Raw genomic sequence first — 24,166 nt, 5'->3', positions numbered from 1 at the left:
AATGCATTATAAGGTGCATTACAAGTCATAATACTTTTATAATGAATTATACATAAGGACTTTAAGTAAAGTGTTAACAGAATGTTAATATTTTGCCTTTACTTAATTGTTTTTACAGAAAAAAAAGACAAAGGACATTACATGCATCTTAGACTGGACTTTAGCTGGAAACTGTACAAAATTCCAGGACCTTCAAATGAGTATAAGAAACAGCAGCGTAAGAACAAATGTGTTACATTACAATAGCTCATTTTAACAATTAGAATAAAAGCATTTTATTTATTTTGAATTATTCTGTTCTTTTTTTGTAATGTTGTTATTACATTGTAGAATTGTAATTGTAATTGTTTTTGTTTTTTTCAGGAGAAGTGTTCCGAAATAACAACCCTAAAATCGCCTGACAGATGCACTAAGAAATCCTTCCTTTTATGCTGGTGTGGTTTTATGCTACAGAACTTGCAAAACAGTTCAGTTTAAATTTGTTACTCTAACCTAAAAAAAAAAAAAAAAAAAAAACTGTCTAAGCTGATTGATCTGTTCACAGCCCTACATAGGACAAGTATCAATCCATTAAGTAAAATTAATTGATAGATGGATGATTGTATTTGTTCTGCACAGTGTGCACAGGATGAATGTTTTATTTTCAAATGTTTGCTGAACAGTTAAATATTTTAAATGTTTTGTCTTATGGTATGCACTGTGCCAGTCTTTTATTTTTTCATAATTTTAAATGTTTATATTAACAGAAACTACTAATATATAAGCCTGTGTATATATGTAGACAACAACGTTTATGAAAATAAAGAATTATGCCTTTATATTCATTCATTCAGTGTGTTCTCTTTTTTTAACAAATTGAATTTTTATTTTTTATTTTTTTGCATTGTAGGTAAAAATGTTTGAAAATGGGATGATTGATGTTGTGAGTAGGAACCCATTGTAGAGAGTTTCCAGACGAACCGTGTTTAATGTAACACCATTTGACAACATCGGGTGCCGATACAGAAATGTGGGGGAAACGGTGTTAAACGTTTACTTGAATTCCGTGCAAAGTCAGTGAAGTTTAAAGTTCTACGGGTGAAAATACATGAGAAATATGTCTGCGGGAAAGAAAGGAAGCACGATCTTCTCTGGATTCAGGGCGCTGGGGAATTACTCGAATCATCTGGCGCACGTGCTTCGCTTCCATAAGAAACACAGAGAGTTCTATGTGGTCACTGCAGTCGGACAGTGTTTCCACACATATAATGTAAGTGCAAATTCCAATGAATGGAATTCAGTCAAAACAACCTATTTATAGAATATTTAATGCTAAGTTAAATAATGCTTAGTGTCTAAACTGTTTGAACCTCTTCAGTGGTAATACCGTTATTTGAAGTAACGTAACATGGGAGAATCATTTAAAATCCATGGTAACTTGCATAACTTAAAAGTTTAGTAGCCTACCATGCATGTGGCACCCATAGTATCCTTGAATTCACCATAGAATACAATGTAAATACCTGTGGTCCGCTTTATGTCAAAGCGCGAGTTGTAACGTTACAGTGATTGTAATACTATGGTATGGAGATTATGTATCATGATATGTCCAAGAATACCATAGTAACGTTACCATTGTAAATGTCTAAAATACGATAGTACTATGATACCGTGTCCAAAAGCAAGGTAAACTCTAAACAAGCTTTTCAGTAAATGCACCATAGTATTGCCATTATCATTATCACCACCACAGGTACTCAAAGTTACCATGTTACTACGGTACTTTTTGTTGGTAGCTTATGCACTAATTAAACCGGTTTAGATATGCGTGTTATTGTTTTGTATCAAAGTGACAGAATAATTTTGTGCAAAATTTGGCAGCACATTATTTTGTTATGTTGCACTGTTACATGTATTTATGTTGTTATAGGCTATGTTGTTCAGTATTAATATTACTCAGTATTTATTTGCGTAGGCATACTTTTCTAGATACAGTAATCAACCAAATATGGTGTTAAAGTTAAAGTAATATAAGTTGTGTGATAATAATTGTAAGTTGTAATAACTTGATGAATAAATAATTAATATAATATGGCTTTTTATTAATTAAAGGGTAAGTTCACACAAAAATAAAAATGCGGTCAATAAATACTCACCCTAATGTCGTTCCAAACCTGTAAATCTTTTGTACATCTTCGGAACACAAATGAAGATCTTTTTAATGAAATCTGAAAGCTTTCTGTTTCTCCATTGCTATACAACTACCTCTTCAACGCTTCAAAAAGTTCATAAAGAGATCATGAAGAAATTTTTTGAAGCGTGCTAGTTGCATAGCTGTCTATGGAGGGACAGAAAGCTCTCAGATTTCTTCAAAAAGACGAAAGTCTTACTGGTTTGGAACATCATGAGGGGGAGTAAATGATGACAGAATTTGCATTTTTGGGTGAATATCCCTTTAATTTATGGTACTGCTTTCAGTGCAATATAAAATGAACCCATCTTTTTTTTCTGGCAGGTAAAGAAACTTGGAATCGTTGCAGTCAGTAAGTAGGGTTCAGTACATTTTATTTCCTGATTACAGCACATTTTCAGCACACACATAATCAAACAATTATAGTTTCCCATATGCATTTGATTTAAACACTTGTAATAACCACCTATACAGGTAATGCCCTCCCAGAAGACATTTCATCCCTGGCGGCAGATCGTATGCTTGTGTATGCTGCATATGGAAAACTTATCTCAGCTTTTGCAAAAAGCAAAGAGGTAAAGCATGAAAGTCCATAGTTAGTGATCTACTGTGCTCTTAAAGGTGAAGTATGTAAGATTATTATTGTAAGATATTTCTTAACCCAGTTTATTGTTCATTGACTACTATTAGTATGCTATTCAAGGGTTTATCTCCCCCAAAAGTGTAAACATTGAGCCTCCCAGGCACCATCAAAACACTTGAGAGCGGTCCGCTCAGATCCATCAGTCTCTTACCAGCTCAACCTATAGCGAAAGTTTGGAGCGTGGCTACTGTAGCAGGCCGAGCCAGAGAGTGTTTAAGGGGATAGTTCGGCCAAAATTTTTAATTCTGTCATTAATTACTCAGCTTCATGTCGTTCCAAACCCGTAAGCCTTTCATTCATCTTCAGAACACAAATGAAGACCTTTTTGATGTAATCTGAGAGCTTTTTGTCCCTCCATTGACAGTCACGCAACTACCACTTTGACAATTCAAAAAGTTCATAAAGAGATCGTAAAACCAATCCATATGAATTGTCAAAGTAGTCCAAATTTTCTGAAGAGACTTGATCATTTTATATGATGAACAGATTTAATTCACTTATACATGTAAAATACTCGTGTGCGCTCTAGACAGATTATTAGCCCTACTCATTTTCTTACTCATGACACATAGCAACACAGCTAAAAGTTTTCCTAATATTTTAAACCTTTTATTGAAAGTAGCCTGCTTTTTCCTGTTGAGACATGCCTTCACAAGCACCTGTAAGAGCTGTTTGTGATTTTGAGTTGGGGAGGCACGAATCACGACTCACTGAAGGGCAGTTTGCGAGGATGTATGAAAACATGCTTTATTTTTGTAATTCCGCTAGGTGCCACTAGTGTCGCAGAAACTACATACTTCACCTTTAAATATGCATAAAACTAAAGACACTTTGAAATAAGAATTAGTGATAAGTAATATGTTTTTACTGTCTCTTCCATCCAGGTTGTTAACACATACAAAGGCCATCAAGCTGATGTTCACTTACTGTTGCCTTTTGGAGATCATCTCATTTCTGTCGACAAGGACAATGTTGTCATTATTTGGGATATCGCGTCTGAAGGTTGGTTGGTTATTATGTTTAAATTTCATTTCTTTCAGCAGAATCACAGTGTATGTAATAAGTTCTGTCAATCTCACTGCAGACACATACCTGCAGATTTCATATGACAAAGCATCATTTGAGGTCTCTGCTCTGATGCACCCGAGCACCTACCTGAACAAAATCCTGTTCGGAAGCAGTCAAGGGAGTCTTCAGTTATGGAACATCAAATCAAAGTATGCACTTCTAATGAATGCTGAATGTAGTTGGTGATTTTAGTGGCTTCCATGACATTTAAAGTTAGTGTTTATACAGTTGAAGTGTGCTCTGTGCCTTTCAATTGTAGATTAATGATATGAAGATTAACTTTTATATATTTTTAGTATTTGCATTGCTTATAATGACATTCCAGTAAACATTTTTGGTAGCAGTGTTACTTACGAGTTGAAACTCACCAAAGTCATATTCCACTTTGGAAAGTTTTTAAAGATGAAAAGGAGAATTTCTGTCACAATGTAATTCTTTGTAAAACTTTGTGTTGTTTGAAAATTGTAAAACAAATCTTCCTCTCTCAATCCAGCAAACTCCTGTTCACATTTCCTGGATGGGCATCTGCTGTAACTGTTCTTCAACAGGTTGGTCTCGTTACTTTCTTTCTTATTATTCTTTACCCTGTGCACATTTAAAACTACACCTATTCATAATTGACTAATTCAAAAACAGAATCCACGAAGGTGGTTGAGTCGAGTAACTGACTGATATTAAAACAAATAAACGCGCTGAATATCTGTAACCTTTGCACGAAACTATCAAAGATGATAAAATCCTCTAAAAGATATTTTTGCTAAGATCACCACTGGCGACAATATAAATGTACATAGTATGATATAAAAAAATTGTAAAGGAAGTATAATCTGTAGTTTTCACGAAAGCCTTGGAGCTGTCAGAATTCTGCTGAATGATGTGTTTTGTTCATTTACATATACTACCGACATCGTAACAGTACAAAGCAGGTTGAAAATCGTTGTCTTCTACATGATGATAAAGAATAAAAGGAGCTAAAAATAAAAATCTTTGAAAAAAAACAAAAAAACTTGAAGAGCTTCCTTTCACCACATTAACCTCTCAGATATTACTAATGAAGAAAAATTGACTGGATGTGTACAAGACATAAGACAACATTTATAGAATGCGTTGAGAAGGAGGCCAAATTACACTCAGTGGCCAAGTGATGCTGACATAATTATTATGGTCTGTAAACACTGACTCAGATTCTGTGTAAAGAGCAATTCTTTGTGGGATATAAATCCCTAGTTGGAAAAGTTTCCACTTTAAGTGAACCTTAGTTCCCTGGACATCCACAAGATGGATGACAATGCTGAAGCTGTAAAATGAAAGGAAAGATGCAAACACATGATAGGATGGCTGAAATTAAGTGTTTAAAAATGTAAAATGTTTATTCTTATGTGGCACCTAAACAATTATTTGGCACCTATTTTTTTTCTTATAGGAGCCAGTGGCACAATTGATTTCTTTGTGTGATAACTAGTGTGTAATGTGTTCTGTTGAAATGAATCTCTTTAGACTACAGCTGTGGATGTTGTGGGTGTGGGTTTAGCATCTGGCCAGATCATCATTCACAATATCAGATTTGATGAAACACTGATGAAGTTCCAACAAGACTGGGGTCCAGTCACAGCTTTATCCTTCAGGACAGGTAATGTTGTTGCCTAGGCCTCACAAAGTGTATACTATACTTTTCCAATTAAATTGCACTTACTTTGTCCTTGCCATGCAGATGGGCATCCAATAATGGCATCTGGCAGTCCTATTGGACACATAGGGCTGTGGGATTTAGAGGAGAAGAAACTAGTCTGTCAGATGCGAGATGCTCACACAACAGCCATTGCCGGCCTCACATTTCTTCAAAATGAACCCCTCCTGATCACTAACGGAGCGGACAATGCCATACGGGTTTGTGTTTGCTCTGGCTTGTTTTTCATAATGTAAATTATTCAGATGTGATGATAGAATTTGAATGTGTATTATGCCAGTAAACAATGGTATTTGTGACGTAGGTGTGGATTTTTGATGTTTCCGGAGGGGAGGGCCGTCTTCTAAGACATCGGATTGGTCACAGCGCCCCACCAACAAAGATTCGGCACCATGACCAGAGCGGCTCTCAAATCCTTAGCGCAGGTACTGTCGTAACCAGTACATTATGAATATATAAAGGCGTATAAATGCAGATAAATGTATTTAAGCATAATGATCTTAATATTTTTACTTCTCATAATAGGTCAAGATGGTACTTTGCAGTCATTTTCAACTGTTCATGAAAAGTTCAACAAGAGTTTGGGGCACGGTAATAACTACTTGGCATTTTCTTGTTAGTGCATGTAAAGGTAAAGTGTTGTATTTATAACTAGCAGTACCAAACAGATTTGCATCAAAAATAATTTGATTTGTACATTTTCTGAAGTGGTTTTTAATGCTTTGCTAGGGTGTTCTTGAAATTGAATATTTTTATACTTTTTAAGTTAATAATTTTGAGTTTGTTCAGACTATTAGTAATAGCGATGCTTACCTTGTTTCCAAACAAGTTTTCCAAACACTCTTAAAAACCCTTAAGCGTTAGTTTCCCATCATTCAAACTATCAAGTCAATTATTTGCTAAACTACTTATTACAGGTAGTCCCACCTTCATATTCACACCACGCGGTTATATCTGTCAGTTAAACAAACAGCACTCTGTTTTAAAACAGTCTTCACAAAGTCAACCTAAAATTAACTTCTTGCTACTTAAATTAGGAAAAAGTATTCTTAAATTTTTTTTTTTAAGTATTACTTTTAAACACTTATTTATGGGCTTGTTACATTATAAAGACAATTGATGTCATCTTGGTTTGCCCCAAGTAGTATCTGTTTTGTAAAATACTTCTTTTTTTCTTTCTTTTTACCAACAGGCACCCTCAACAAAACGAAAGCTAAAAAAAAAGGTGTGAGGAATGACATTGAGAAACTTCCAGCCATCACAACTTTTGCCTCAGGTGTGATAAATGATTTCATTTTTAAATTACCGGTGATAATGTATGTGTCAGATGAAAATTCTGTCATCACTTACTCACCCTCATGTCATTTGTTCATCTTCGGAACACACTTGAAGATATTTGTAATATTCTCTCTTTATTTTTGTTCATTCATTTGAAGGTCCACACAACCAAAATGTTCAAGCTTCAAAAAGTACATAAAGACATTTTTATAAGTAATCCTTATGAATCAAGTGATTTACTCCAAGTCTCGCTTTATATGATGAACAAATTTAATTTAGGATTAAATGTTGATCAAAACACATGCATAGAGCACATCAAATGTGGCAAACGGTAGCTCAATCATGCATGTTTGAAGTGAGAACAAGCCTCATAGTTTCCCATGAGTCATGCATGCATGTTTGGGCTTTCTAAAAATATTGGAACTTTTTAAAATATCTTCATTTGTTTTCCGAAGCTGTGCGCTTTCACAAGGGGGGACAATTATGTTCATAGCAGAATGATAATGGGTTTGCTTATTGTACTCAGGGGCTACATGCAATGCACAGTTTAACTGACTTATTTTAAGAGGTAATTGGTGAATATTGAAAGTTAAATGAATGAATGAAAGTCTTATTGGTTTGGAACGACATGACGGTGTGTAAATGATGACAGAATTTTAATTTAAACTCTTGAGAGAGAGGATTCTATATCCAAAACAGTGTTAGAATTACCCTTTAAATAACTCATTACAACTAAAATATTGAAAGCTATAACTGTGTGTAATGCTGCTGACGTTATTTTGTATAGAAACGGCTCGTCAGAGTGACTGGGATGGCATTATTGCATGCCACCGTGGTTTCCTTATGACTACGACGTGGAACTACCAGAAAGGTTCAATGGGTTCTCACAGGTTGCAGCCTGAACGCCTTAACAGGAACCTTCTTGTCAATGTCCATGCAACCGTAAGTGTGTAGATGTGATTTATATGTTTACATGATCATTTAGCTATGTAACGGATGACTACTAATCAGATTTGGTCATATGTTGTCCAGGCTGTGGATATCACCTCCTGCGGGAACTTTGCAGTGGTTGCACTGTCTTCAGGACACATTGATGTGTACAACATGCAGTCTGGTTTTCATCAAGGATATTACGGAGAGGACAAGGGTGAGTTAACCCTATCCTGAACATCAGGGGCGAAATACGTGTCAATTCCTGTCTGATCTCAATAGCATTTTGTGTGTTTGTGTGTGTGCAGCGCATACAGGGCCTGTGCGTGGGGTCGCTGTGGATGCGCTGAACCAATTGACTGTTAGTGCGGGAGCAGATCGCCTTCTGAAAATCTGGAAGTTTAAATCGAAGGACCTGTTACATTCACAAAGCCTACCAGCCACCCCGGCGTCATTTCAGCTTCACAGGGACAGGTATTAAAGATATTAAAGTTGCAGTAAGCGATTTATGAGAAACGCTGTTGATATTTAAAATCCCCACAACAAACACTCCCTTGCCCAAAAGGATCAAACCCCTATCTTGATAGCTCTGCCTCCAAATTCAGGAACACACCATGCAACACAGGCACCTCCCCTCTAATGAGTGTATATGCGTCTTACTGCAGATTGGCTACAAGTGTGTTTTGGTGCTGGGTCCGATCCACTTTCAACAGTGTTTTTCAGAAATCGCTTACTGCACCTCTAATGCATAAGTAATTATGCATAGTTTTGAAAACACTTTTTATGGTACAGAAGATTTGACCCTTTAGCGGCTGAGCCGTGAATCTGCAAGCGGAGCATTGTTTTGGTAGTTACATGAGATGGGCTTCAGCTCAGCTCTTCAGCGAGGATGAATATGATGGTTTGAGGCGTACCCTGCGGTGTACCTGTTAGCCCTTTCGTGATTATTAAATATAACCATCTGATCGTGGTTATTTGATTTAACTGATATTATTTCAGACAACCAGGATTAGTGTGCTCTTTTAGAAGACACAAGGGAGGGACGTATACCAAGATTTTTCTGTGATTTAACAAAGGATGATTCCTCAGGCTACAGCAAGGATAGTTTTGAACACTGATTTTATTTTATTTTTATTTTTAAACCCTAAAATAAATCTTCTGTTCTGCAGCTGTCTGTTAAAGTGTCATGCAACTCTCCTGTTTTACTACTGGTCGTTCACACCTCAGTTTTGAAAAAGACTTGTGACATGGATGTGTTAAACTAGAAAAGTTGGAGTGTAGAATGCGGAATTAAGGGAGGCAACAACCAATTAAACAGACCTACAACACACACTCATTATACAGAAAAATTCATATTAAAATATGAGCAAAGAAAAAAAACATACAAACAACTGAGTTGGGGGCAAATTGATGTATTATAAAAATATAACCCTATGACATCAAACTCCCAAGAATCTTAACAACTATCATGAATAAATCAAATAAATTTTGATAAATTATTCTCAGAAATATAAAAAATCTGCATTATTACTTTGCAGATCTATTTGTCTATATTAAAAATGAGGAAGAACATTTAAAAGGTCTCTTAATATTTTCATTGTTTATGAGCATTACAATCTATGAACAAATGGCACACATCAGTTTAACAAAGAAAGAATAAATGCATAGTTACTTTTTGTACATTCTTTGAATATTACATAAATAATACACGGTCTTCTGTGTATCAGAATAATTAGTGTCATTTAGGCAGTTGTGGGTCGCACATTAGGGGTAGTGAGTAGTGAACACACACTCACACTGCAAGCCAGTGGGCACACACACCCGGAACAGTGGGCAGCCATTTTTGCTGTGGTGCCCAGGGAGCGATTGGGGGTTAGGTGCCTTGCTCAAGGGGACCTCAGTCATTTTCTTCTGGTATTGAGACTCGATCCCGCAACCTCTGGGTTACCAGTCTGACTCTAACCAACAGGCAAACATTATGGCCAGTCACAGATGAAGTGAATATCATTGATCTTCTCCTAACAAGGCCACATATTAAGCTCTGGGTATATTAGATGTTAAGCAAACAATCAGTTCTCGTAATCAACATGTTGGATGCAGGAGAAATAGGCAGGAATAAAGATCTGAGCGATTTTGACTTGGGCCAGATTTTTATGGCAAAGAGAATGTGTCAGAGTTTCTCTGAAATGGCAAGGCTTGTGGGTTGATTCTGGTCAGCAGTGATGAGAATGTAACAGCAGTGGTCTGAGGAGGGACAAATCACAAACCAGCCAAAGGGTGTTTGGGGCCCAAGACTCATCGATGCACGAGGGCAACAAAGGCTATCCTGTCTGGTCCAAGCCCACAGAAGGTCTACTGTTACATGCAAAATTTGATGACTAATCACAGACCAATTAGAGTGCCTGTGATGACCCCTGTCCACCGCTGAAAGCATCTACAGTGGAAGAATGTTGCCTGGACCGATGAGTCACGTTTTTTTTTTTTACTTTACGTGGGTGGCCGATACGTGTGCGCCATTTCCCTGGGGGAGTGATGGCACCAGGATGCGCTGTGGGACAACAACAATCCAGCAATATGAGCAAGCTGAGAAACCCTGGGTCCCGCCATTCATATGAAGTAAGTTTGACCAGTGGCACCTACCTAACATTGTTGCAGACCAGATACACCCCTTCATGACAATGGTGTTCCCTGATGCAAGTGGCCTCTTTCACCAAGATAATGCACCCTGCCACACTGCACACATTGTTCAGGAATGGTTTGATGAACATGATGAAGAGTTCAAAGTGTTGCCCTGGCCACCAAATTACCCATATCTCAGTCCAATTGATCATCCGTGGGATGTGCTGGATCAAAAAGTTCCACCTCACAACCTACAGGCCGTGAAGGATCTGCTGCTAATGGCTTGGTGCCAGATACCACAGGACACCTCCAGGCCATGGGTCTTGTAGAGGCCATTCGGTAATTCTGCGCTGTTTTGGCAGCAGGCGGACGACCCGTAGCATATTCGGCAGGTGGTCATAATGGCTAATCGGATATATTTCATTTGAAGAGAAAAAATGCAGAATAGAGGAGAGTCTGCTGGCAAAGAGAGAGTGCTACAGAGCTCACAAGAAAAAGAGATTCAACATTGGCTTGGCTTTTCGGAGATGGTGAGAACTGAAGGATTTGAAATGTTGTAAAAGTGATGCGGAGATGCTGGTTTTATTACTCGACAGGTGAGATAAATTGCCATATGTAGCGCTCTATCAGAGTTCATTGTAAAGCATTATCTATTGTGAAGGGTCATTTTATTATGGTTGTAGCGCTGTGCTGAAATTTATTTTCAAGGAAGTACAGTGTCAATTAATGGGTATAGCTACAGTAACGTCTTCAGATAGTAATCTTGAGATTCTTTCCATCTAAACTTGTATATCTCTTGGTAGTGAATGTTTTATGAGCAGTAGGATAACCAAATTCATCCACACAGTCACGCAGAGCCAAAGCACAACCAAAACAATGTTCTTCCACAAAATGCTAGCAGTATTGTTGTTTTTTTATTGTTGTTTTCATTAGTTATTAGTTATATTAAAAATGCTAGATGAAAGCACCAAGATGCACATAAATTAAAAAAATGCGCACAAAAAACGTATGCGCTCAATTTAGGTGGATGCATATTTTAATCCGATATCCGAGTACATGCACATAAACTACGATGGAAACACATTTACAGAATAAATCCCTCAATGCACAAAAAAAAAAAAAAAAACTTGCTTGACTTTGCCCCAACGGTAGGTGTGAATATTATTATTATTATTATTTTATTTTTTGTATTTTATTAAAAGAAAATGTTTTACCCATGTCATAGAGCCCTAGTTAGGATGACAGTGATGTTGATTTATGCTTGATCTCTCCAAACAGCGGGATGCTTGCTATCGCGCTGGATAATTTTTCAGTTCACATTCTGGACATGGAAACTAGGAGGATTGTTCGCAAATTCTCTGGAAATCGTGGGCAGATCAACGACATGGTGAGCTTCAGCTTCAACTACATAATTCAAAATTGACTAATCTTTGGTCATTCTCAATCATTATTTGTACTTGAAATGACTCTTTAGACTACTCTTGTGGTTATTTTTTCTCATTGTTTGGTGCTTGACAGGTCCTGGTTACCATTAAGTTTGTTAATGTGTTTTTTTCCCTATTGTGTTCCATATAAGAAAGAAAGTCATATGGGTTTTGCATGAACGAGAGTAAATAATGTAATTCATTTTTGGGTGAATTAAGTATGCGTAACTAAGTGCTTATGAAGTGTGCTTTTTTTGTCCAGACATTTAGTCCAGATGGACGTTGGCTGATTACAGCATCTATGGACTGCACCATCAGAACATGGGATCTTCCATCTGGCAGGTACTAAGTTTAGAGCATAAACCAAGGCTTTTCAACTGGCAGCCAGTGAGCCCTACAATTAATGGATGAGATCGCTGTACTTTTCTGTTGCGTTTATAATATTTGCTAAGGAAAAACACCCAAATTAAGAGAATTCTAAGACATTAACCTACATTATTTTGGCAGATGAGTGAAAACATAATACAAAAGTGGCTTTACAAGTCATTATACATGAAACCATGAAGGTGGTGCTTCAAGCTCAAATAGTTCAGATGGTAGGGAAATTTACATGCGGATTGGACATGATAATTGTATCTTTTTTTTTCTTTTCTTTTTTATAAATTACAATAGCATGTTAAATTGGCAGCCCTAATCAGTATGCAAATAACTTCTCTGCTGAAAAATCTTCAGAATAAAAATGTCATGAGCTACAGCAGTTGAAACGTGTGCATGCTGACACCGTGTTTTGCTCAATGCATGAGAGGTTAACGATAAAAGTGTGACCCTCAAGAATAAAAAATAATAAAAAAATGGACTCTTTACCTTCTGGAAGACTTGTTTTATCATCTGAAATGTGCTGCAACTTTAATTCCAAACCAACTATTGCAATTGCATAGATACCCAATCCAACTTTTTTTGTATAGCACATTTCTCACACGCTGGAAGTTTTGCTTGAAATACATTTGTTTAGACTTGCTGTATATGATAAATGTTGTTTAAAATAAATGCCACTATAATTTGTTTGTTTGATACCCCTATTTTTTCTTCCTGCTCTGAATACTGTTGAACATGTTGCAACTAAAATGCATGTTTACAATTTTTATAGAAATTTACTGTTTTTAAAGGTATTTATTGTTTATTGACAAGACCTTAAAAATCTTCAGTTGAGTGCTCCTAAATATTTTAACAATAGGATGTTTAGTTGTTGTTTTTTATCCATGTTAACATGTCTTTACAGTGGAAGTGCTAAAGTCTAATGAAAGTTCCCTTTTTTCATTTGCATAATCTGGCCCTGAAAGTAAGTAATTGTAGAGGCCAGGCATGAACCTAATTTTTGCGTGTCTTGTAACATGTATAGGTAATGCTTAGATTGAATAGGGAGATTGCATCACGGTCGTTCCACTACAAAGCACTAAAGTAGCCTTTTGAAGGAGGGAAAGACCAGGCCAGTCCAGTGACACCTTTTCCACTTTCTATATTATTGACTGGTTAGATATTTGTGATGACCTTTTCTGTTTAGTCAGTCACTGATACTTTTCAAAGCAACTTGTGAAACCAAATTCAGAGATAATTATTATCTTTCAAAGATGCGTCCGTAGTGACATTTAGTTTGTTGGATATTTTTTGTTTGTCTAAAGGGGATTCCTCCAGCCGATGAAGTCCCCTCTGGCCCAATTGAATGTCTGAATGATTTTCTTTCACACTTTCACATCCTTCCACTTTCTCTTGCTGTCATTCATAGTTTGGTCGACTGTTTCCTGGTAGACGCGGCAGCCGTCAGTCTCAGTATGTCCCCTACCGGGAACTTCCTGGCCTCTTCGCATGTTGACACCCTAGGTGTTTACTTATGGTAAGAGATTGCCTTGCAGATATTGTGTCTGTAAACTCTTGTTTTTACTTCAATGAGTTATTTCACACACATGAGATTAAGATTTGTGCGGTTGAATTTTGGTGAACAATTGAATTAGCACAAATATCTTATTCATCATGACTGAACAGAGACCTGAAAAGGTTATGTGTGTAATGAGTTCATGATGTTGCCAATTGAATCTGCTGATGTATGAATGGCATTATATTTGAAGAATTAAACTTTTTTATATAGTTATAGTAATTTACTTAAGCCGATGTCATTTCCAATTGATGTTTTTTTTCCATGCAACACAATATCAGGTCAGACCAGGCTCCAAAAATGAAAAAGAGAAAAATGTGTATACATATATATAAAAATATATGTATACATATATAGCAAAAATCTAACCTTTCTTTGAAGTAAAATAATTGAAAGTGGGCAGGAAATCACATTATGAAATAAATGTTTTTCTCCAAAATACGTCGGACACAATTATTGGCACCCCTAGAATTTACGAGTAAAATATCTCTGAAGTATATTCCCATTAATATTTCCCTTTATTTAGCACACCATGGTGACTAGGAACATGAAATTGTCTAGCTATGACTTCTTGTTTCACAGGAGTTTAAATATGACGAATACACAAAGGCCAAATTCCCTTAATCATCCATCACAATGAGTAAAACAAAAGAATATAGTTCTGATGTGCATCAAAAGATTGTTGAGCATCACAAAATAGAAAGTGGCTGTAAGAAAATAGTTAAAGAATTGAAAATCCCCATTTTGACCATCAGGGCAATAATTAAGAAGTTCCAGTCAACTAAAGATGTTACAAATCTGCCAGGAAGAGGCCGTGTGTCTATATTGTCTTAATGGACGGTGATGAGGAAAGTTTGAGTGGCCAAAGACTCTCCAAGGATCACAGATGGAGAATTGCAGAGATTACTTGAGTCTTGGGGGTCAGAAAGCCTAAAAGAAATTATCAAACAACCCCTACACAACCACATGTTGTTTGGGAGGGTTTCAAGAAAAATCCTCCTCGCTCCTCCAAAAATAAACTCCAGCATATTCAGTTGTCAGACACGACTGAACTTCAAAAGGGACTGGATTCTGTGGTCAGATGAAACAAAAAAAGGGCTTTTTGGCAGCAAACCCACCAGATGTGTTTGGTGCAAACAGGGATAAAGAGTACCCCATGCCTATGGTTAAATATACTGCTGGATCTTATATGTTGTTGGCCTATTTTTTTGCTGGAGGTCCTGGACATCTTGTTCAGATACATGGTATTATGGATTCTAGCAAATACCAACAGATAAAAAATCAAAACCTGTCTGCCTCTGCTAGAAATCTTATAATGGGCCGTGGTTGGATCTTCCATCAGGCAAAGGGTCCAAAACAAACATCAAAATCAATACACAAATGGGTAACTGAGCACAAAATGAAGCTTCTGCCAGGACCATCCCAGTCCCCTAAACTGAAGCCTATAGAAAATGAGTGGGCTGAACTGAAGAGAAGAAGCACCAACATGAACTTGTGAATCTGAAGGATCTGGAGAGATTCTGCATGGAGGAATGGTCTCTGATCTCTTGTCAGGTGTTCTCCAAACTCATCAGGCATTATAGAAGAAAACTCAGATCTGTTATCTTGGCAAAAGGAGGTTGCTAAAAGTATTTAATAACAGGGAGCCAATAATTATGGCCAGCGTGTTTTGGAGAAAAGCATTTATTTTATATTGTGATTTACCCCCCACTTTCAATTCTTTTACTTCAATGAAAGGTTCGATTTTTGCGAATTTTATTAATGAAAGATCAAAAGGATAAACAATGCAGATTTATTTTTTACAGCCATTTTTGATCATATTTACCAGGGGTGCCATTAATTCTGACCACCACTGTATAAACAAGTAAAAATGCGGTACACGTGATTTTTTTGCTGTGAAATTTTTATAAAGTAAATGTAAGATTAACATATATTAATAATATTTCAAGATGAACAATTACTGGGCTGAAGCAACTTGGTTTTACTTGATTATCCATGCATAATTTTTTTAGGACAATCATGTTAAAAAATGATACATCAGACTTTTGAAAAATGTTTATTTGTACATCTCTCAATCATCGTTGTACTGCATTGCATATATTGCATATAAAAACTACAGAGCTTTGGTTATAGAACAAAGTATTTCTCATTTTACTTGGACATTATTCAGAGATATAGAGTGACAACTGATATTTATATGCATTTTATATAAATAGTCTGCTATAATGTTTCTCATTGATGACTAATTTACTTTTGAAGCCGTCAGAATTTGATCTTACTTTTGGCCACATAAATATCAAATATTAAGGTGTTTTTTTTTCCCTCAAATATGAGCTCCACACTATATAAAAGCCTGGTGTGTCCAATATTATACTCAACAATAAACACATGAGGGATTTTTTTTTTTTTTTTGTCAAAATGTTCAATAAACTGTTATATTTAAATAATTGTGTAATTATTAGTTACTATTATTATAGTATTAGTAACACTAGCTTGGGGACCTATTCTCACTATTTACTATATTACTACCATATTGGCTGTTTATTATTACAGTAACACTTTACAGTAAGGTTCATTAGTTAACTACATTAGTTAACATTAACTAATAATGAACTGCACTTATACAGCATTTGTTAATCTTTGTTCATGTTAATTTCAACATTTACTAATACTTTATTAAAATCTTGTTAACATTAGGTAATGCACTGTGAACTAACATGAACAAACAATGAACAGCTTTATTTTGATTAACTAACATTAACAAAGATTAACAAAAACAGTAGTAAATGTATTACTCATTGTTAGTTCATGTTAGTTAATACATTTACTAATGTTTAATAAAGGAACCTTATTGTAAAGTGTTACCATTATTACTTATAAAGCACACATTAATGCCTTATTCTTTATGACCATATTCTACATCCCTTAATCCTACCCCATACATACATTTTAACCACCACATTAACTTTTAATAAGCAGTAAATTAGGAGTTTGAGGCAAAAGTCATAGTTCATAAACTTCATAGTGAACATGTGTTTCCCAAACTGAAGTGTCACCATATATTTCTTTTCTATTACAAATATTTCATGTTAACTTTTATAGAATTATTGGTATGGTAGTGTGCTGTTCCAAACATAGCCTGTCATGACCCAAGTATTATGATTCAAAGAAATGACTCAATGAAAAATTGTACATTCCCTAAGGAAAATTGTTCTGTTTCATTTCTAGGTCCAATAACACACTGTGCAGTATGGTGTCATTGCGCCCTCTACCTGCAGACTATGAGCCGACTGTGATCATGCTGCCAGGCACCTGCCCAAGCAAAGGTGCAAACACAGGATCATATTGATTTATCATTTTAAAATCATTTAACTTGATATTAAATACTTTTAATTATGTGCTTGTAAACAGAAACTGAAGAAGAGGACGGTTTAGATGTTGACAGCTCTGAGATGGCTGAGTACATTTCACCAGCACAGCTGGATGAACATCTGGTCACACTCTCACTGCTTCCTGACTCGCGCTGGAAGAACCTGCTGCATCTGGACATCATCAAGGTATTATGCTTGTAAAAGTGGCAAAAAACAAGTCTGTGCCTAAGTGTGATATGTTTGATAAACTCTTAAATTCAAATCTTCATCTACAGAAAAAGAACAAACCCAAAGAGCCTCCAAAATTACCCAAATCAGCACCCTTCTTCATTCCCACCATTCCAGGGCTGGTGCCCCAGTTTGCTCAACCAAACACACCCTCAGAGGGCCAGGTAAACTCTCTTTTGATGGTGTCTCTCTTCAGTTTGGTATTTAGGAAACTCCAAAGTGAAGATCAGGAGACTTGTTTTATCTCCAGCAGGATTCTTTATGAAGAACACGTGCTGTTGTTAGCTGCAGTCATCACGTCCGACTAAGGGAACTTTACATGGTATCTTATAGGCAGTCAGTGGGCAGTCCTTAAAGGTGTTGACCTTACAAACAGCCGATGTGACCACTAAAACAAATCATTTTTAAAGACAATACAGGCGGTTACCCCCAACTTTGAAGATAATGGTACCCCCCAAAGTGTATAAACAGTAACACTAAGACTATGTAAACATTCACACAGTTTGACTGTCAGTAGGAAGATCAAAGACAGACAAAAAACCCTCACTGGAAACTATATTGAATCTAATCAGTAAATTTACACCATCATGTTCACCTTGAATGCCCAAATTACAGTGTAGTTGACCTTAGTTTTTCATGTGATGTTATATCCAGGATGTAGGATCAGCAGACCTTAAACAAATTCTTAAATTTGTAATCCCACAGATTGAAAATGTCAATTTGTAGATTATACAAATCAAAAGTTTTCCATTTTTGTAATGCCTCAGAAAAATAAAAAACACTTTGGTCTTGTTTCACAGACGAGGCTTAGATTAATTGGGACATTTGAGGAGCTTTCATAAACGTGCCTTAGAAAAAAACATTACTGATGTGCATCTTGAGACAAAACAATGGCACTGATATATTTTAAGCTAATGCCAGTGCAAGTTGCTTTCAGTTTAAACAGCTCAAACATATTTTAGTCTAGGACTAAAACCTTGTATGCGAAACAGGGGGTATAAGTTTGGGTATAGTATTGACTGGAAAATATTTGTATGTTTACATTTACATTTAATCATTTAGCAAATGCTTTTATCCAAAGCGACTTACAAATGAGGAGAATAAAAGAAGTAATCAAACCAACAATAGGGCAAAAATATGCAAGTGCTGTGACTAGCCCTAGTTAGTCTAGCACACACAGTAAAGGTTTTTTTTATTTTTTTTTATTTATTAGTTGAAACTATATATAATATATAAGTAGAATATGAATTATGTATATTTATATGCAATGCATATATGATCATTTAAATTTGTCGTCTTTTTTTCTCTTCCTTAGTCTAAAGTTGTCAACTTGGGAGTGTTGGCACAGAAGTCCAACTTCTACCTTCAGCTTGAGAACGCTTTAGACAACAATTCATGTAAGTCTCTTATGCTGTTATTTGAAACGAGACTGTACTTTTGAATTTGCAACACATTCACTGTGTTGATCATCTGTTTTCTCATGATAGACGAGGAGCCAGTGAAGCTGTTGAGAGAGTTGGGCCCCTCTGCCATTGAAACAGAACTTCGGGCCCTGTCTCCAGATATGGGTGGAGATGTCAGAGTTATGCAGAGTTTCCTCAAGATGATCAGCAGCATTCTTCAGTCCAAAAGAGATTTTGACCTGGCTCAATCCTACCTTGCATTGTTCCTCAAGGTACGGCATAAGCAATCTGCAGATTTTTTTTTTTTTTTCACATACTATTTTTATTATAAGCTTCTTAACACATTATCTTTGTCTCTAAGTTCCAATACAAAGCTATAAGACTTTTTGTAGGACCTGCTACTTTCTGGCCCAACTAGCCATGACTGCCAGTCGCTTGGTTTCTGTTTCTTTCTAATATGCTGGGAATCCCCCGTCCACATTCAATCATTGATCTAAAATCCTGTTCCACATAGCTGTATAAAGCCGAATAAAGACTATGGAATGCGTTTTTTGGGAAGAGGAGGTGGATTTGGGCTCACTTCCAGCTGATGTTTTTTCTTTGAAAATATTTATAATATAGTATTATATAATACAATATTTATGTAATATTTATGATAAAAAAATATATATATATTTTTAATCCAGTTCCAGTGGAAATGAAAATTTGAACAATGAAGGGCTCAAAATTTCTATCGAAAACAAACTCACACGCAAACTTGCCAACCACGATTTGTGTATTCGTGTGTGTATAGTGATTGTAGTGGACATATTGTTGTCATATTAGAATATCACATGAGCAAGAGTGCCGTTTTCCTGTGCACAATTGCAAATGTGCTATTTATTTTATACAGCAGTTAAATTAACAATAAAGTTAACATTGTGAGTTACTTTTTGGACACAATATTGTCAATTTTCACTTTATATCGCCGACGAGAATTTCATAATGAAGCCAACAGACAGCGATGATTTTTGGTTTTTGTTTCACTGAAATCCGCGTTTTGAATGAATCATTTTAACGATCCAATGAACAATCACTTGTTTTGCTGAATGAATCAGCCGTTTGAACAAATCGGTTGAATAAATGACTCCAACAACTCGCTTATTCTTGCCGCCACCTACTGGTGGTTTTAGTTTCATATTTAAAGTATCCTTTAATTAAAACGTTAAAATTATAAATCATTTCATATTTAAATATTGAATAGCTTTATTTATGCAATTGTAAATGAAGTGTAAATATAGTAGGCTAATGTCAGTTTTGATGCCGCTTCTGTGTCACCTCTGCACTGCAAGGATGGATTTTAATTTAATGATTTAATTTGACATTGATACTGTGTTATTCTAATATAATTTAATTTGAATGTTAGAATTTGACATAAAAGGTGATGCATACCTCTAAATACGTTTAGAAACAATGTCCATATATAGGTGAAAATGCCCCTGGAAATCAATTTAAGGTGGCAAATATTGCCCCTTAATAAAAATGTTAATTTCGGTCACTACTGTGAACTGACCACTGCATAGAATATAAAAAATATGAATATCGTGGGTTTGCTGTCAACAACAGGCCTAAACCAGCCAGGGTACCAGTACAAAAACACAATCAGTAAAATATCATCTAATTATTATCAACAAAACTTTGAAAATATCGAGACATATTTTTGTTAATATTGCACACCCCTAATGTACGGTATTAATTTTGATTTCTTCAGGTCTTAAAAAGCCTTAAATTTGACTTTAAAAATTGTGCAGATACCCTGTGTTAGCTCAGACCAGACGAGATATCCTTCCATGCCCTCGTGCATTGAAGAGTTTTGGGCACCAAACTCCCTTTGGAAAGCCTTGCCGTTTCAGCGATACTCTGACCCATTCTCTTTGCCATAACAATTTGGCCTTTGTCAAAGTCGCTCAGATCTTTATTCCTGCCTATTTCTCCTGCATCCAACATGTTGATTACGAGAACTGATTGTTTGCTTAACATCTAATATACCCAGAGCTTAATATGTGGCCTTGTTAGGAGATGATCAACGATATTCACTTCACCTGTGACTGGCCATAATGTTTTGCTCATCAGTGAGTGTATATATATATTATTGTATTATCAATTAACATTTAAAAAAATATACAATGTGATCTTTTATAAACTATATGAACCTAAAATAATGTAAATATTAAATTAAGTGTAATAATGCAATTAGTTTTATAACACAAACAAATTCTCATTTATAAAAGGGCTCCAACAAACACCAGATATGTTCTGATTGGTTATGGTTTTGTCACTGCGTTTTTACATAGAAAAATTAATTTATGCTTGAAAGTTGTAATGTTGCTGGTTAGGACACACTGGATTTGTTTGGTTTTTAAACAGCAGATGGCAGCAAATGTTATATGAAAATATTTCCCATTATGGTTTATAGTTCAGCATCTTTTGTAGACTGACTCTCATTTCTGTACATTTTAATTTTAAAATCATCTAAACATTATGTAGTAATTTATCAATTTGAGGTTTTTGACATTTTTTAATTTATTTCTCACGATGCCGTCTTTCTGTGTCAGCTCCATCTTCGGTTCATCGCAGACGAGCCGGAACTGATGGAGGAGGCAGAGAGCGTGTCGAAGAACCTGGAGGAGATGTGGATGTCCATGCAGATGCTCTTAAACCAGAACATTTGTCTGTTGTCTTACATCAAGAGTGCACTAATATAAAGCACCTTTTTTCAATGTAGATCTTTTGCATTTCTGATCATCTTGTTGACTGACTGTGTCAGACTAAATGTTCTTGCTCTATTTTGTTAATACACATTAAAAGTATTCCAAATCTATATGATTTTTCTGCTAATAGTTTAAACATCATGGCACTCTTATGTTTACACAGTGGGTTTTGAATGGACGACACAATATCAAACCAAGCCTTAAAATAAATGCTGCTTGATTTGATATTTTGTCATCTAAAGCTGTACACAATATATCTGCTATACATACGCACACCCCTACATCCGAAAGGATCGTCCATCATCTTCCAGTGCTTCTCATTTTGTATGACTTGTGCAGCAAGGAAGTGAATGTGTGATGAGAGTGAAGCTGGTGGTTAGCTGGGATTGTGGCTGTTTTGTGTTGAGCAGATACTGAACAGATGGATCTCTCTGTGTGGGAGCCCGAAACACTCCTGCACTGCTTGAGCTTTAAAGGATGACCAGTCATGCAGGCCAGTACAGATTTGGACTCCGTGTGGGTGATTTCTTCCTCATAACATGTTCAAATCATCACTGAAAGTGGCATATTTGAAAAATTTAAGAAAAAGTTGCTCAATAATGCACATTAAGTCAAAATCGGTAAGGGGATTGCTGTCATCCAAACAAAAGAAGACTGAAGTAAATGTACATGCTTCAGAGGTCTGGGGTAATAAATGCTTTAAAGGGTACATAACATACACAGTTTCACCTAATCTCATGTTAATCTTGAGTACCTATAGAGTAGTAGTGCATCCTTCATATCTCCAAAAAGTCTTTAGTATTATCTTATTTATAAAAGAAAAATACAGCTTTCCGATTCTCTCCGGAAAAAGCCGAGCTCCTGGAGGCGTGCCGTGGGCGGAGCTATAGAGTCAACATATATTCACTATGTGCTGATTTCCAGCAAAAGACAGAAATCCAGTTGTACTTACATGAATGGGGTCTTTTATCACTGGGACCGCTCCACGTTATAATAGCAAACGATGTGCAAATCCAGCGTCGACCTGGGCCTTGTTAATAAAACGTTCGTCACTGAAATGACCAGAACACACAACCGCACTTGCTACACTCCGTTGCTGCCCCGGAAAAACAAACTGCATCCACTGTTCCTGTAACGCTGGGTTCTTTGGGAAGCTGAACACGGTAAGCTTTCCCTCACATCCAAAAACACACTTTGGAGACATTCTTGAACAAATCCTATGCAGCGCTGCCGATGATTTCCTGTTGAAGCGCGTTGATGTGCGCGGCCTCGCTCTCCTCTGGTCGACGTGTGCGCGGGCGCGCTTTTCCGAGAGAAATGCTCATATAAGGAGTTCCACTCTCGTCTACGTCATTAGATCCACGATCGAAAAAAAACATCCGAAACTTGTACCAACCCGGAAGTAAGATTTTCGGCACAGAAATTCTCCGTTATTCGTCCAAAATATTTTTTTAAAACTTTGGCCATGTTTAGCATGAGAATCCATCTCTTTAACACTGTAAACAACTCTGAATACATGAAACACCATTGTACCCCCCCTTTAATAAAACATGTTTTTTTTTTCTGAATAACTTCCAAAAAGTACTACAGATCAGATGGTAATGCCATGGCACTTTGATATAGTCTACCAAGGATAGGCAAAAGTATTGGGGTGGTTCAAGATTGCCATATTCATGCCATTTATAAAAACTGGAAGTAACATAATAAAACAATAATGTAAATCATTCTGCCAGACACTATTTTAAAAACAAACAAAATTATCTTCAACGAAAAATCTTACTATAATGCACATTTTGTCCAAAATTAAATAATTTTTTTATAGTAATGAGATTTTGTTTAATTAATGCCCATGGAAAAAGTTTAGTGCGTCAAATCTTATTGGACTTCATTTGACTTTATGCTAAATATAATTTCTTAATTGGGGCAGTGTGTTCATTTTATTGAATTTTGTCAGTGATTTTTAAGGCTTCTATGGCTCGTTTATAAAAGTTACTTAAATGCCCTAATTGAGCTAAAGCCTAATCCTGGCTTAATCTAAACCCTGTCTGTGAAACCGGAACTAAAAGTTATAAAAATTGATACTATAACATCACCAATTTGGGACAATGTGCTACATTGGAATTTGTAATACATTGGAATACAATGTTTTTATTGTTATATAGTACTAAATAAGCGTTTGGCCTTTGTCAATATAGCCTATAGGCACCAGTGCAGTGTTGCTATGGTTACCTTTAGCGCCCTCTTTTCATGTTTTTAGTTTCTGAAAATGTTGCTTCAAAAACGCAGTTAAAAAAAATGGGGTGGGATTAAAACCTTAATCTGTAAATAAAATAAGAAGTCTGATTTGGGGTGAAATAACCATTTTTCATTTCATGGCAGACTTCATTAAATTCACCCAGCTAGCTGTAGCCTATTGAAATCTGCCAATTATTCATTATATAGACAGAAAGGTGTCGTTTGTTAATAAAAAAAATAATAAAAAAACTTGGATGAAATCGATATGTTTAAATATAACTATCTGCCATAATGATATCTAACTTCAAAAAAATATACCGGAGTAGTGTTATGTAATATGTGACGTCCACTGAATCCAGGTAAATCTCTCTCTCTCTCTCTCTCTCTCTCTCTCTCTCTCTCTCTGTCTCACACACACACACACACACAC

At 36.1% G+C, this 24,166-nt stretch overlaps 1 protein-coding gene across 1 annotated transcript; it reads left to right on the top strand.

Annotated features, from left to right (window-relative positions):
- Positions 1-959: 959 nt before the first annotated feature.
- Positions 960-21,611, top strand: wdr36 (WD repeat domain 36). Its single transcript, XM_084115658.1, has 23 exons — positions 960-1,249; positions 2,495-2,522; positions 2,645-2,745; positions 3,698-3,815; positions 3,898-4,030; positions 4,375-4,429; positions 5,379-5,511; positions 5,593-5,768; positions 5,873-5,993; positions 6,094-6,159; positions 6,761-6,844; positions 7,634-7,788; positions 7,879-7,993; positions 8,085-8,250; positions 11,674-11,782; positions 12,082-12,161; positions 13,603-13,710; positions 16,978-17,075; positions 17,161-17,306; positions 17,396-17,512; positions 18,664-18,745; positions 18,836-19,023; positions 21,346-21,611. Exons 1-23 carry the CDS (start codon positions 1,088-1,090, stop codon positions 21,493-21,495), a joined length of 2,691 nt encoding a protein of 896 aa, XP_083971784.1. The 5' UTR covers positions 960-1,087; the 3' UTR covers positions 21,496-21,611.
- The last annotated feature ends 2,555 nt before the right edge of the window (positions 21,612-24,166 follow it).

Source organism: Abramis brama (genome assembly GCF_963993115.1).
Source record: "Abramis brama genome assembly, chromosome: 5".
NCBI lineage: Eukaryota > Metazoa > Chordata > Actinopteri > Cypriniformes > Leuciscidae > Abramis > Abramis brama.
Note: the sequence above shows the minus strand (reverse complement) of the source record. Positions and strands in the feature narration are given on the sequence as shown.

What these genes read in the sequence shown, in the direction of transcription:
- wdr36 (XM_084115658.1), top strand. Translation starts at nt 1,088, where the DNA reads ATGAGAAATATGTCTGCGGGAAAGAAAGGAAGCACGATCTTCTCTGGA. An exon ending in TTATGGAACATCAAATCAAA is followed by an intron (nt 4,031 to 4,374) that starts GTATGCACTTCT and finishes CTCTCAATCCAG; the next exon opens with CAAACTCCTGTTCACATTTC. An exon ending in ACCTTGCATTGTTCCTCAAG is followed by an intron (nt 19,024 to 21,345) that starts GTACGGCATAAG and finishes TTTCTGTGTCAG; the next exon opens with CTCCATCTTCGGTTCATCGC.